At 39.6% G+C, this 13,276-nt stretch overlaps 1 protein-coding gene across 2 annotated transcripts; it reads right to left on the bottom strand.

Annotated features, from left to right (window-relative positions):
• Nucleotides 1-427: 427 nt before the first annotated feature.
• ehf (ets homologous factor) lies at nucleotides 428-9,858 on the bottom strand. 2 transcript variants are annotated; one of them, XM_044035323.1, is made up of 9 exons: nucleotides 9,650-9,858; nucleotides 7,300-7,411; nucleotides 6,652-6,909; nucleotides 5,184-5,228; nucleotides 5,060-5,104; nucleotides 4,907-4,969; nucleotides 4,755-4,799; nucleotides 4,456-4,651; nucleotides 428-1,505 (listed from the first exon to the last, which is right to left on the bottom strand). In XM_044035323.1, the coding sequence occupies exons 2-9, from the start codon at nucleotides 7,373-7,375 to the stop codon at nucleotides 1,406-1,408; spliced, it is 828 nt and encodes a 275-aa protein (XP_043891258.1). In that variant the 5' UTR covers nucleotides 7,376-7,411; nucleotides 9,650-9,858; the 3' UTR covers nucleotides 428-1,405. The 2 variants fall into 2 exon arrangements, with proteins under 2 accessions (XP_043891258.1, XP_043891259.1); XM_044035324.1 differs by having other exon boundaries at nucleotides 5,060-5,101.
• Nucleotides 9,859-13,276: the final 3,418 nt, after the last annotated feature.

Genomic DNA, 13,276 nt, shown 5'->3' with positions numbered 1-13,276 from the left:
AATTCTCAGTAACTCAGATAGAATCTCTTAAAAGGTCTGATTCTAGATGATTGACATCATTCATTCATTCATCTTCTATGGCTGGTGCCAATCCCAGCTGACATAGGGCAAAAGGCGGGGTACACCCTGGAAAGGTTGCCAATCCATCACAGGGCTACATGATTGACATCTCATATCTAATTAAAACCTGATTTATTTTCCTTTTGCTCCAAACGTGACAGTGTTGTGTGGTTTGTGACATTTCCTGTACGTGCGTGTGAGCGTGTGAGCAGAGTGACAAAAGCCGTGACAAGATGTGGAATCACGCAATCAGTGAACGTGGAAGCCATCGGGAAAGATAACGTAAAGTGATGTCACACTATGTAAAAACGGACACATCAGCTTGAAAGATCATCAGACACAGATTTGCTTACAAACTCAGGTCAAAGTATGTTGCTTTAAACTTGTTGGCCATCCAAGACCCAGTCATTCAACTCCTGCTTGTATGGAACCTGCTTGACAGCTATGGCACATACAGTTAACTGTTTGGCATTTCACACTGTCATGATTAAAAATGGAAAGATTGGCACTACTTTATGTGCCTGTGATTTAGTTGGATTACAGCTGTAGATTCAAGTCACACTCTGTTGGCAGTAAATATTGATTTTAGGTTGTATTGAAGCTAAAATGCTGATATTTTTCCTTTCCTTGTGTGTTGGAGAAACTATGTTACCTTCAGTTAGCAACAACACAAATTGGCGGCCTCTGTAGAGCCAGCCCATAAAAATAAATATAAAAAACCTCATTCATCCAATAAAGTAATCATACTATATATCTATAAAAAACGTTTTTAAATAATTGTTTTATCTTCAATTTCTGCCAAATTTTACACCCTGGACCTTTAAAGTCCCAGGAATCAGGACAAAACCCAAAGTTTACACAAACAACTGTAAACTTGTTTGTCTGAAAATGGCTAAAATAATCACAAGCTTTATTCGTATCAAACATCACCAAACATTTCATTGTTTCCATTTCCAAACATGCAGCAAAATAAATGTAACGTACAAAATCATCCACGTGTTTATGGCACATATACTGATGGAGCATGCGTCCCAAAGGACCGCTCACGTACAAATCGTTTGAATGTTGCATCAACGTGCGCTCACGTGTGTGTAAGCATTGACAGGCTAGTGTTACAAACAATTTCTTTATTATATTAAAGCACAATAATAATAATTAAAACAAAAAAAACATTTCAGTGCAACGTCATAACATAGGGATGAAGTTAAAAGAAAAGAGAGTGAGGCAAACGCACAAGTATCAATGACGTGTAAACAGTTCAAACATTGAAAAACAGTCAGTTAAAAAGTATAAAATATTACATTTGCAAACAAAAAATCAAGTAAAACATAAAAGAATGAAAGTGTCACTTCTCTGACTCCCTCCATCCTCTTGCATTCCTTCCAAACTTGTAAACCAGCCTGCGACCATCGACTCGTTCTAGGATTTCCCTTTTGTAGTAATATCTGTAACAAAGGAGAAATGAACGGTGAATTTCTTGCATTTTCTTTTTTTCTCAGTGCATCAGATTGTGTTCACCTTGCCAATTTCGCTGATGACAAAAGGTTGCTTCGTGCCCATGGCTCAAAAGTTTTGTACCCATTCTATTAATCATTGGTGCGTCTGTGTTTGTGTATGATGTAATCAGGGTGTAATCTCCTTTTCGTGAATTTTCCTTGTGTCCTCATGACTCCCACTGTCAGCTGTGGGGTAAATACCAGGTGTGGGCATGGCAGCTCCCACCTGTCACTGTAGTGCTCAAACTCAAACTGACACCTCATGCCCTCTCAGTAAATATGATAACTTCAGAGTTAGCACATAATGATTAAACAAATACACACACATACAAATCGATCTTTCCTATAAAGTTATAGAAATGGTACTAAAATACATATGGAAAGTGTAGTTTCCAAGACATTATTTTAAATTCTGGTATCCCACATCAAGGATGTATAGTTAAATTATACTTAATATGAAATCTGATCTGATTGTAAGGATGAATCATCCTGTTACAATTACAGCAACATTTGCATTTGAAGTTACTGGAGGTGAAGTTGTGGACATTTATTTAATGCATAATTTATGTTTATTTTGTTGTAACTTTATTTATTCTGCACTTGTTGGTCTGTTTTTCTTGTCTTTGGTTGCATTTTTGTTGTTTTGCTTTGTAGTTGGGTCATTTTGTTATTGTGCGTTTCTTTACTTTATAGATTAAAACAATCTAAGTAAAAGCTTGTTTAAATATATGTAAAAATAACAATGATTCAACTGAAAACAATAGTTTTTTTTGTCGCTGCTTTTGTTAATCAGTCAGTTTGGCGATGCCATCCATCTGTAAATCCTGCCGTTGCACCACAGTAAAAACAAAATTAGCTTTGAGGTCAATGCCGACAACACCTGCAGGCACAGTTTGTAGTTCCCAGTGCTTTGCACAACAATACAATTAAGCTTTTAAATAAGCTCATTTGAATGTAAAGCTGTGTCTATACTGCAGAAGCCAGGAAGTTCTACTGAGGAGACGACAGTTTTTAGTTCACTTAGGGGGAAAAAAAAGGCAAAATAAGTACCATTTCTATAATGGGTCCATTGTAAGTAATCAGTGATTTGAAATTGTAATTACGCGTTTAAAAGAGTTTGGGTTCACTAGTTTTAGATATGTAACTCTAAATGATTTCACAAAAAGCACCTATTAAATTAATTGGATTAGGGGCAATGCAATGTTTTGCTTATTTTCTCATCACAGATTTCACAAGCGATTGCCAAACTAAAGAGAAGCCTTGTGTAAATATAGGTTGGTAATGTATTGAAAAGATTTTTCTGTATACACCAGCAGTGCAGCGGTGGGTGGGGGCAAAAAGCATTTATCCAACTTATCCATTAGCTGGACAAGCTGTTTTTTTGAGCACTAATTCACTTTTTTAAACTTTTTGTGGGCATGTCTTTGTGTTTTCAGTTGTATGTCAACCTGTTTGCAACCACTTTGCTTTACTCACCCAATATTGCTGTTCGTTGAGAAGCACACAAATAGTTGTATAGCCCTACCTAATGGATATTTGCTAACATTTAAATATACATTGCGTTATTCATGTCGCTCGGAGTGTCTCTCACAATCAACACAATAACACAAGACCTAGTTTGATGACATTGGGATCATGAGCTTTGGCTCATTTCCCTGATAAAGTGACTGTCATGTGTCACAAAAACACACGTCCTTTAACCGTTTCAAAGTAAAAGCACCTTGTCATATCTCTCCTGTTACCAATCTTTTTTTCCAACATGGCTTTTATTGTGACATATATGCAGGACTAGCCAGTGTCCTGCTTCACACTGGCGACTCTTGAGTACAGAGGATAATTTAGTGCATTTAAAGGCGACATCGAATGCTTGTATCACACATATATGTTAGTTATGGAGGTCTACTTACATATATTAACTTGTTTTCATGATTAAAAACCTCCTAATGGCTGCAAACGAGCCGATCAAAATATCTCCTCACTGACGCTATTGTCAGCCGCGCTGTTTCAGACCAAAACCACACCCCCAGAACGTGGACTGTGTTGTGATTGGCCAGCCAACGAGAGCTTTCCCACTGTCCTGTGATTGGCCAGGTACCTGGAAGTGACATAATAGATAGGCCAGCTCTCAGATACACAGCTCCCCCTCTGGCACGGTGGATGCTCTGCATCTCAGCAGCTACAACCAGAGTAGTTATTCTTCTTCTGCGGTTGAATGTACGCAACCGGATGTGCCCGGACTAGTGCCCGCACCAGGGGGCGCTACGGTGTTGAGAGGAGTGGTTAGGATTTTTGATGACGACATCAAATTAAGGAAGTGCCGATCCGCTTCGCAGAGCCCAGGAAAACAATACAACACTATTTTCTCAGCAGTGGCTGAACTGTTTGTTCTGAAACTTTAGGGTTTCATAAACGACGTAATGACGCAGATACACACACACAAACGCAGCGTCCGGTCTATGTGGCCTTAACGGATGATGTCCTTAATAGGTGACACATCAAAAAGTCCATTACCTTCTATAAAAATGCACATTTCTGTACATTATAGGCTAATTTAAAGGCCACATAGACTGGAAGCTCCAATTAACGCTGCGTTTGTGTGTGTGTATCTGGGGGTGTGGTTTTGGTCTCGTTTGCAGCCATTAGGAGGTTTTTAATCATGAAAACAAGTTAATATATGTAAGTAGACCTCCATAACTAACATATATGTGTGATACAAGCATTCGATGTCGCCTTTAAGTATAAAAATATGTAACATTAGTCTTATTGGTTTTAGATATTTAAATGCAGAAATGTTACATATACCTTTAACATTTGTATCTTATACAGTGCTCTCCCTGTGAGTATTCCTGCATATTTATGACATGCAAACTCAAGATGTGTGACTGCTTTGCAGGTTTACCTCATTGCCCGACTTAGTTTCTCATAGGTCATGCTGCTGTTATTCTTCTTCTTGCCCCATAATTGTGCGACTGCCTCGGACTTCAGAAAACGGAAAACACCCTCCGTGCGATCCTCCCATTTGATGAGCCCTGGGTTTCGTTCTGGGTTTAGTAGAATGTCCCTAATGAACTCCCACAAGTGGGTCCCCCTTGGGTCTGTGGATGAGTTAGTCAAAGAGGTGATGATGGATTAACATACAGTAAATAACATAAGTGTTCTTAAAAAGCAAAGCTGAAATGGATGCATGCTTCGACTTACTGTGCTTTTTGACCTGATGAGTACGACTGTAAGATCGTTTTATATCTGCGCAACAGAAATAACATGATTGATTATACTGTGCAGAGACAGAAGCATGACTGTTTTGAGTTCGGCAATAGACATTTATGTTGAAAACATTTCAATTTCCTCACCGGGACTTGAGGGAGTGGGAGAGGCAACAGGTGCGAGGGGGTGAAGGCTGGAATCGTAGATTTCTAAGTTCACAGTGGAAGAATTTAGTTTTATTTCTGATTTGATCCATTCAAAAATACAGAAGTAGTAAGGAAAGCATATATTTGTATTACCTCCAGGAGGATAGCTGACATCTGGAAATGGACAGGAGAAATCTACTGTGAAAGAAAAGAGGAATAAGAATAAATAAATACTTTTTATTTCACTTCATTTGCTCATAAATAGAAAGGCTCTTACGCTCTTGTTTGAGTTCCAGTTGCCCTAATTCCACATGGTATTGTCCTGTGTAGGGACGGGAAGGAAAATGAAATTAATTTACGAGCACCATTTAGGAAGTTCAATTCATTAAGTGTTATGTAAACATTCAAACAATTTATTTCCACACTCATGATGAGACATCAATATATCTGCCAGCCATGCCAAATAACTTAAGACTTCCCAACTGCATCTCACAATTTTAGGCAGTGTAGGACTGAATGCAGATTTTGTAGGATGTTTTGGCAACTATTTTTGCTTTAATTTATTTTTTCCACAATAGTTTTGCCACAATATAACATGCAGGTAGAGGGTAACAAATATAAACGGAATGCAACATGGGCAATCTGATCTGACCACATGTACATTTTGATGACAAATGGCGCTAGCATGGCTCCGGGTTTCGTTGGTAATTATAAACCAGCTATAATAGGTCAGATAAACAATGATGTCGGATGTCTAAAATTGCAACATGTTGTCCTGAGATACTGAACACTGCTTTTTTCCAGACAGTTAAAACAATAGCAGCACTGTGCTCTTGTGTGGTTTCCCTGTAAAATGCTCTTTTAACCTAGAGGTTAAACCTGTTGTACCTGGTCTCATGTAATGCTGCTTGTTGCATGTGCCATGTCATTCATTCAGTTTCCTCTAAGCCACATCTAACTGCCTTCTATGCGAGTTAAAGCTGCAGTGTGTAAACCTTTGGGGATGTTTGTTATTGATTATGTTATCCTGCCTCTAGTCATATTATTCCTATCGTGAAATTAGGCTGTGTCAAGCAATACTATCAGACTTTCTGTGGATACAAACTGCCGAATGACTTCTGAAACTTTCCATGGGTGCCTCTCTTTGTGTTTCCAGTCGTACGTCAACCTGTTTCCATCTGTCTAGCTTTCAAGTGCTTTGTTGCTGTTGCCTCTATCTGTCTTGAGATAAAACAAATCCCTTCCTGTGTTCACTGTGGTAATGTTCCATGTCGCTACACTGGAGTTGATGGACAATTCATTTGACAATTGTTTGAATGTGATGCACGTTTGTCTGTATTTCAAAGGTACACACTACAGTTTTAAAAGACCATCAAAAGTGAAGTCTTTAAACTTTTTTTTGGCAATAACTGTGAAACTCTGTTTTAGAACTGTGGATGAACAAATTCTCAGCATGTTGCTCAGCAGCTTCACCCCCCTCCCCCCCCGTGCTCTGTTTGAAGAACCACTCTAGCAAGAGCAAACAACAAATAGATCATCCCCCTCACTTTAGGTGGTCCTTCACTCGTCTATAGCACCATGACCCCTGACTGGATTTGTGATCCCCTCTCAGCATCCCTTCATCAAAACTGCTCCACACCTAACTCCAGTCCCCGGCTCTTCTTTTACTGGGACTAATCATCTTCCATTTTTGAAACCCCTTAAGCCCGTCTCTTAGACAAAAAGAGAGACAGATTCAGACGCACCGCTCCACTTGAGCTCTGTGATGCTGTGGAAGAGAGTGGGTCCCATGCTGCCAGCAGCACGGATGAAGTCCTGGTAGCTCAGGCTGCAGAGTTGATGGCCGTCAATGTCAAAGTTTTGAAAAGGAATGGTGGAGGCATCGATCTGGTACATGTCCATGACTTGCTGCAGCCACTCCCACACCTGGTATTTAGTCCAGAATTGAGGGTGGGAGTCATGAGGCCACAGACGACTTGTGTAACCCGACATCACCACCGGCACTGAGGACAGACGGGCTATGGTTATGATTGTTTTTACCCACATCAGCTAATATAAATATGCATGAATTCCACAACCAAAGGTATTTGTCAGTAATTAATCTACTGCTGAGCTGCTTCTTACTTGGAAATCCTTCATTCATATGTTACATTTCTTAGCTCTGGGCTCACCACGTGAGCAATACATCCGTTGCTAATTGTTAAATGATTTTCATTTTGTGTTTCAGTGCAGCAAGAGAGTGGAATTGTTGAACAGAGAGCATGCTAGCATATTTCCTTTAGGCATTTCAGGATATTCTACAATAAAGTTTAATTAATCGATTCATATCAGGGAATACTGTGAGAGAGGCATGCAGTGGGATTCCAGTGTGTTAGTGTGGGAAACATCCTCACCATCAGAGTAGGAGTTAGTTGAGCCCCAGGTTGAGGTCAGCTGGCTGTCCAGGGTGGTGGTCGGAGAGATGCTCATATTTCAGCTTCTATGTGATGTACCATGGCCCAGGAGCTGGAGAGGAATAATGCTTGTGAATTTTTCATTCAAAATCATGACACATATGGTGCTGTATGTGGAAGCGTCCTCGCCTCAATATACTGTACTGTTAAATTCAACTTGTCCAAACATGTCAAAGTTATTTTCAAACATAAATATAATACTGAAAAACGAAACATTAGAACTCGAGAGCACTTTCTTAAAGACAACAAACCACCACAGCCCATAAAAATCATGACAAGAGCAAATTTGTGCATAATATATATGCACTTATAGTAGCCACTAGATCAAATGAAATTTGAATTAAATAAGCAAACTGTCTTCATAAAATTGCTAAAACTAACTGCAGGTTGAATTAACTTGAATTTGAGTTGAATTTATTCAGACGTTCCAATATAAGTTTTACGGCTACACAGAAAGTGTAAAACATGATCAGTGTTTTGTGAACATTGCACTTTTTTTCTTTTTTATTATTATTTCCATGGTAACATGGCCCTATCTTAGCCTAAATTAAAATGCATGATAACACTTGTTTGACAGTGTGTTGGATGCACTGACAAAAACAGAGATCCTGATGAAAATACCATGAGGAATACAATAGTCTGTTTCTGCTGACAAACGTACTCATCTCCTGGGCCTTAAAAACATATTTATTTTAGGGACAGACTTTCCAAGCAAAAATATTATTTGGATATTCAAATGGGAATATTTGTTGAAAATTCTAAACTCCAGTGCATGAGACTTAGCTCAGAGCTCCTCTTACCTGACAGAGTGCTGAACTTAGAGGAGCAGCAAACGAGATGCATGTTCATTGTGGTGCAATTTTTTATCACAAGGTAGCAGCAGGAGCAGTCACTTGGTCAATAGAACACGTGTTTGTGGGAATAATGACATTTTAAGAGGTTTCTTGAATGCATCTTTAGCATGAACAAAAGTTTTTTTATTTTAAATTATCATTATTATTATTATTAGCACATTGTGTGTAAGACAATATCTCAGCCTATGTGTAGTTGTATTATTAAATGATTGCCCCACACTCCACCACTACAGCATAGATTTGTTAAATCATTATGTTATTCGCACATTCTGGTCAATGTTTTGAACGAGAACATCTTCCCACACTTAAAACAAAGCTTGATGACTTAAAAAAGGTAAATTCAATTTAAAGCCTGTCATGCTACAGACATTAATTCTCTCTTAGAAGTTGTTGTAGGGCAGTGGGACAATAAATGTTATCATCAAACTCAAAGGTCAGCATGATGACAGGCATCTGTTTCAGCACAATGACACCAATTCTTTACACTGTGACCCATAATTCACCTGTCTCGATGAGCCCAACCAAAGTCTTGTTACACATTTAAAGCCTGTTCCGCTTCACAGTTGTAATGTGATGACAGTGATTTCTTCTACATTTGGAATTTCAGCGACAAACCAACAGCGCTCATAGTCTCATATTAACCCGAGGTGTTGGCTCTCAGCCAAGATTTTCAATGTAGTTTCTGTCAATAGAACAATCGTTTAGCATAGACATATAATGTACAAAATTATGGATTAATGTTTTGTTAACCTTGTTTGTAAACAATCACTCTGTGGCGTATGTCTTTTCATGACGTAAGGGAATAAGCAAAGCTTATCTGTTCATAAAAGCACGGTGTCAGCGCTGCAGAAAACGTGGTTTGGTTTCTGTTTCTCTGGCTTGAGGACACCGTTGAATTCATCTGGGTTAATAGCTCTGTTTTAATTCTTTGAAATTTTGCTTTACTCTATATTGTGTGCACTTTTTCTATAAATGTCGCTGTGGAAACTAAGCCTCATGCCGTGTTAGTGATGTGAAAAATTGCCAGAGATTTCACAGGTATATGGAAAAGAGTTAAATAAATGCATTATTGCTCTTACTGTTTTCCAGTAGGAATTAAACATCTAGGTTCTAAGTACATATACATATTTTCAATGCTGTTCAGTATACAGTTATGTATTTTTTTTATTTCTATTTTTAAAGAAATTTGAAAAAAAAAGAGACCTACATGTAAGATAGCTGGATGTGTACAGTTATTACAGAGGGGGGACAAAAGTAATTTATTCAAAGAAACAAACATTTCTTCCACCTTTTTCCAGAACATTCTCAAGAGCAGATGCAGCAAAAACTGTGAAAATGAAAGTGTAATTTCAACACACGCAAACACACACTAAGCCTGTTGGACCAGCCTTTAGTTGGATTATTTTTTTGAAACACACAGCAGCATGACAGCCTACCAGAGCAGTAGATTGATGTCCGACCAGGCCCGGATGAGGTCTCACGTAGATCCACTCTCAGCTGAATAGAGATCAATGCAGCACAGTGTCTGGAGATTCCAGCACTCAAAAGGACGAGTGTTTGCAGTTTTGCTCCCCAAATATTTGAATTAACAGATGAAAGTATGCAGACACACTAGGTGCTGCCCCACCACAATGGGTGTTTTATTCTCCAAACTTCCTTATCATGCTCCAATTGGCAACCTGTCCTGGCTCATATCAGGTGAGTATTTGCATATTGCACACCCACACACACAGAAAGACATAAAACACATCCAAACACACACGCACACTCTGACTGACCGCTCCCTTTCACTCTACCCAGAAAGCACACGTACACACACACACACACACAAGGAGCCATACACCAGGTAGACATGGATCCAAACACACTCAAAATCCCACAGAGAGAGTGCAAGAGAGAGCATGCACTAAATTGCTGAAAGTCATTGTTTATATGGCTGCTTAAAATAGTGTTTAACCTTTCGAGAAAATTTCCCTTGTGTTATTATGTAGCACGACATTTGTTTTCCTTATTTCATCATGATGAATGAGGTGAGGTGCTGACAGTTTAGGTAAGAGGACCTGAGAGAATTTCATCATTTTCTTTTAGAAAGTTGGTGGAACTTGTAAGGGGGGAAAACAAACAACAACAACACACACACATTTAAAAGGTGTGCGCCTAAAAAAAAAGATAAGAAAAGGCATTTATTTGCAAGTGTATTTATTTCAACTGTCAGTGGCCTCTTTGAGCTTGCAATATGTTTGGGACAAACTCATTTTCACCCACAACTACTTGTTTTCACTTCTTGACCTCTTTTCGTCGCCATCACACCCAACTTTGATCTGCTCTTTAAATGAATTCCAGTGGCATGCGTTCATTCGCAGGCGACAGTAAATAATTAGCTTTGTTTTGCAAATCCCTGTGAGCATTGCACAACAATGTCAGGAATGGAGAATGGAAAAAAAAAGGGCTTTGTTATGTGTGAGGCCTTTGCCAGTGTGTATATACACTTGACTGTTTTCCTGTCAAGTGTCATGCATTTCCCTGTGTGACATCCACAAGATGTGCGCTCTTTGACGAGGACATCAAATCCTACTGTAAATGACAAGTTACACTGAGCCAAGTCAGTGCAAACGCTGTTATCACCAAAGATAAAAATCCTGTTTCATTCAAATCAGCCAGGGTGAACTGTGCAACAGCGAAAAGTGACAGTGATTGTTTTGTTGTTTTAGTAGGATGTTAAGTTTTATTTTTATCATCAATATCAATCGGCATATTTCCAGTGTACGTATCAAAAATACCTCTGACTGAACTCTATATGTACTGTTGCCCTACACAGACAGTGATCAGAGGGAGTTCAAACATTCTATTTTTGCATGATGCCAATTAGGGTTTGGGCAAAATGTAACATCTCTGATCCGAGATCTAAATCGGATCTGTAGCATTGCACCACTACAAAACCTCTTGGGACCAGATGCACGAACAGTATCCGGTTGATAATTGAAGTGACTTTGAGCAGGGTTGAACTGTATAAAAGGCAGCAAGGAGAGGTGTGCATGGAAAGTATGCCAGGTTTCAGAGCTCCTTCAGCAGAGTCACGTGGATGGAAAGATGATGAACAGATAAACCCACTTAATTTGTTCTTATATAATATTAATACACCGAGCCATGTAAGCATATAAAACCAACCACGTCTTAATGTTTAATCATCTCAAGGAAACTGGATTAAAATGGGCACTGAACTGTCAAACAGCATCATGATCCCAACAGGCTGACATTAACGGCCTTTCTTTTATTTCCGCGGATTCCTGTGATCAACATGTCGTCCTCTGTGCTCCACAGTTCACACTGAGCTTGCTTTGGAAGCTCACACTCTCTCCCCGAGCAATATGTGACTTGGACTCCTGCCCACAGCTCAGCCTCAGAGGTAATGAGGGAATTCAGCGTTTGCATGATTATCTCCCCGTGCACCCCGCAATGCTACGGTCCTAATGGTACAATCCACTTCTACTGATCTCCCTGCAACTTGCTGACTCCCTCCTGGCTTCACAGGTTATGTATAACTCACCTGTACTCCTCTATATGTGGCCTGTGTGGTTTAATACGGACGCTTTCCTGAAGTTTTTTTGTGCCGCAGTTTCTAATCTTTGTTTTAAAGGGTAAACCATTTCCATAATGTAATAAGGGACCTAAACTTCATTTGGTGCCATCCCCCTGTGAATGCCGTTTATTGAAGTAAGATTAATATGCCAATCAGCCGTGAACTGAACTATATGGTCGCCGATGAGGCCTGTCTCTTAGCTTCTTCTTCTTTTTCTCTCTCTCTCTCTCTCTCTCTCCCTAGCACACCTTTTTCTTCTTCGCCATGTCACAAGTAGTGCCTGGTATTTGGCATCTCATTTCATGGATTTTTGTTCCGCTTTTTCAGGGTGGATGTGGGTCGACATATGCAGAAGTCCGCTGGGGGAATAGCAAAAAGGGAGAGGCAGAGTTGGAAAGATCAAAGTCTGTCATATCAACTCCACTCTGTGTGAGTCAGTCAGCCAGCAGCGTGAGAGGCAGTGAAGACATCCTCGCTGACAAGAAAATGTCATCAAAACGCTGGCGTTATAGACAGTGTAATCTATTTTTAAATAGTGAATCAAGCAGAAGCTTATGTCACCATCCAATAATAGTTTGCTTCTGATCCACTTATAAAGAGGCTTATGGCTTGCTTATCGGTGCTCTTAAATATTAATGCTTTATTTGAGGATGTGGTCAAAAGTTTCCCTCTGACGGGAAAGGCTGTCAAATCTGTCAGTCAGAAGAAACAGACAAGACAGGAGGAGGATACAGTGGGCATGCTCTAATGAACAGGAACTTATTAGTGGGAGTATGTCTATTACTGTCCCACTTGCCTCCCCTCTTTCATTAGCTGCTTATCACGCCAGTTAGTGTCATCTTTAATACTTCACATTTTGATTAGCATATGATCCACGGGGAAATAAGAAAAAAAAATCATTTTATTAGTGTCAATTACTGCTACAAATGACAATTTCACTGCCTAAATCGTAATTTTCGTCCTCCCCGTCAAAGAACAATGACTGTGTAATTACAGTGATGAGAAGTGCAACAGAAAAAAATGAATTATTCACAACCCTCTTCTCTTTCTTGTTCTTTTGAACTCCATCATTTCCATTTTACTTGGTATTTGGCTGGCTTTATTCATCAATCTGCACGGGGAACACACTCTCCCTGTGTACCACAAGTGGCATGTTCAAATGCAAGAGTGTAGGAGTGTGGCATGAATGGAGTAAAAACACCCTTTCACCTGAATGGCGTGCAGAAGCCTGCACTGGATGAGGTCGAGTGTAGGTTCCGCCTCAGCCTGTAGGTGGCACTGTTGTCTCACACACTGCCTGGCCAATCTTATGGAGGCATGGACATGTGAGAAGTGCAATACACAGATGTGAAATGAGAAGGTGTAGGCAATGAAACATGCTTGCTGACAGTTATTGATGCCAGTTCCTACAGATGGTGCTACTCATGAGAGGACAGTAACACATACATTATCAGCTCTTACAGGCAGATGCGAGGGCGATACA

The sequence above is a fragment of the Solea senegalensis genome, linkage group LG10, assembly GCF_019176455.1.
Source record: "Solea senegalensis isolate Sse05_10M linkage group LG10, IFAPA_SoseM_1, whole genome shotgun sequence".
Lineage (NCBI taxonomy): Eukaryota > Metazoa > Chordata > Actinopteri > Pleuronectiformes > Soleidae > Solea > Solea senegalensis.
The sequence above is the reverse complement of the archived record's forward strand: the minus strand, read 5'-3'. Positions and strand labels throughout refer to the sequence as shown.

Excerpts from the sequence above, each read along its gene's own strand:
- ehf (XM_044035323.1), bottom strand. The coding sequence starts at position 7,375 with ATGAGCATCTCTCCGACCACCACCCTGGACAGCCAGCTGACCTCAACC. Across the intron at positions 5,229-6,651 it reads CACAGAGCTCAAGTGGAGCG|GACAATACCATGTGGAATTA; the intron begins GTGCGTCTGAAT and ends GTCCCTACACAG. Across the intron at positions 1,506-4,455 it reads AAACTAAGTCGGGCAATGAG|ATATTACTACAAAAGGGAAA; the intron begins GTAAACCTGCAA and ends CCTTTGTTACAG.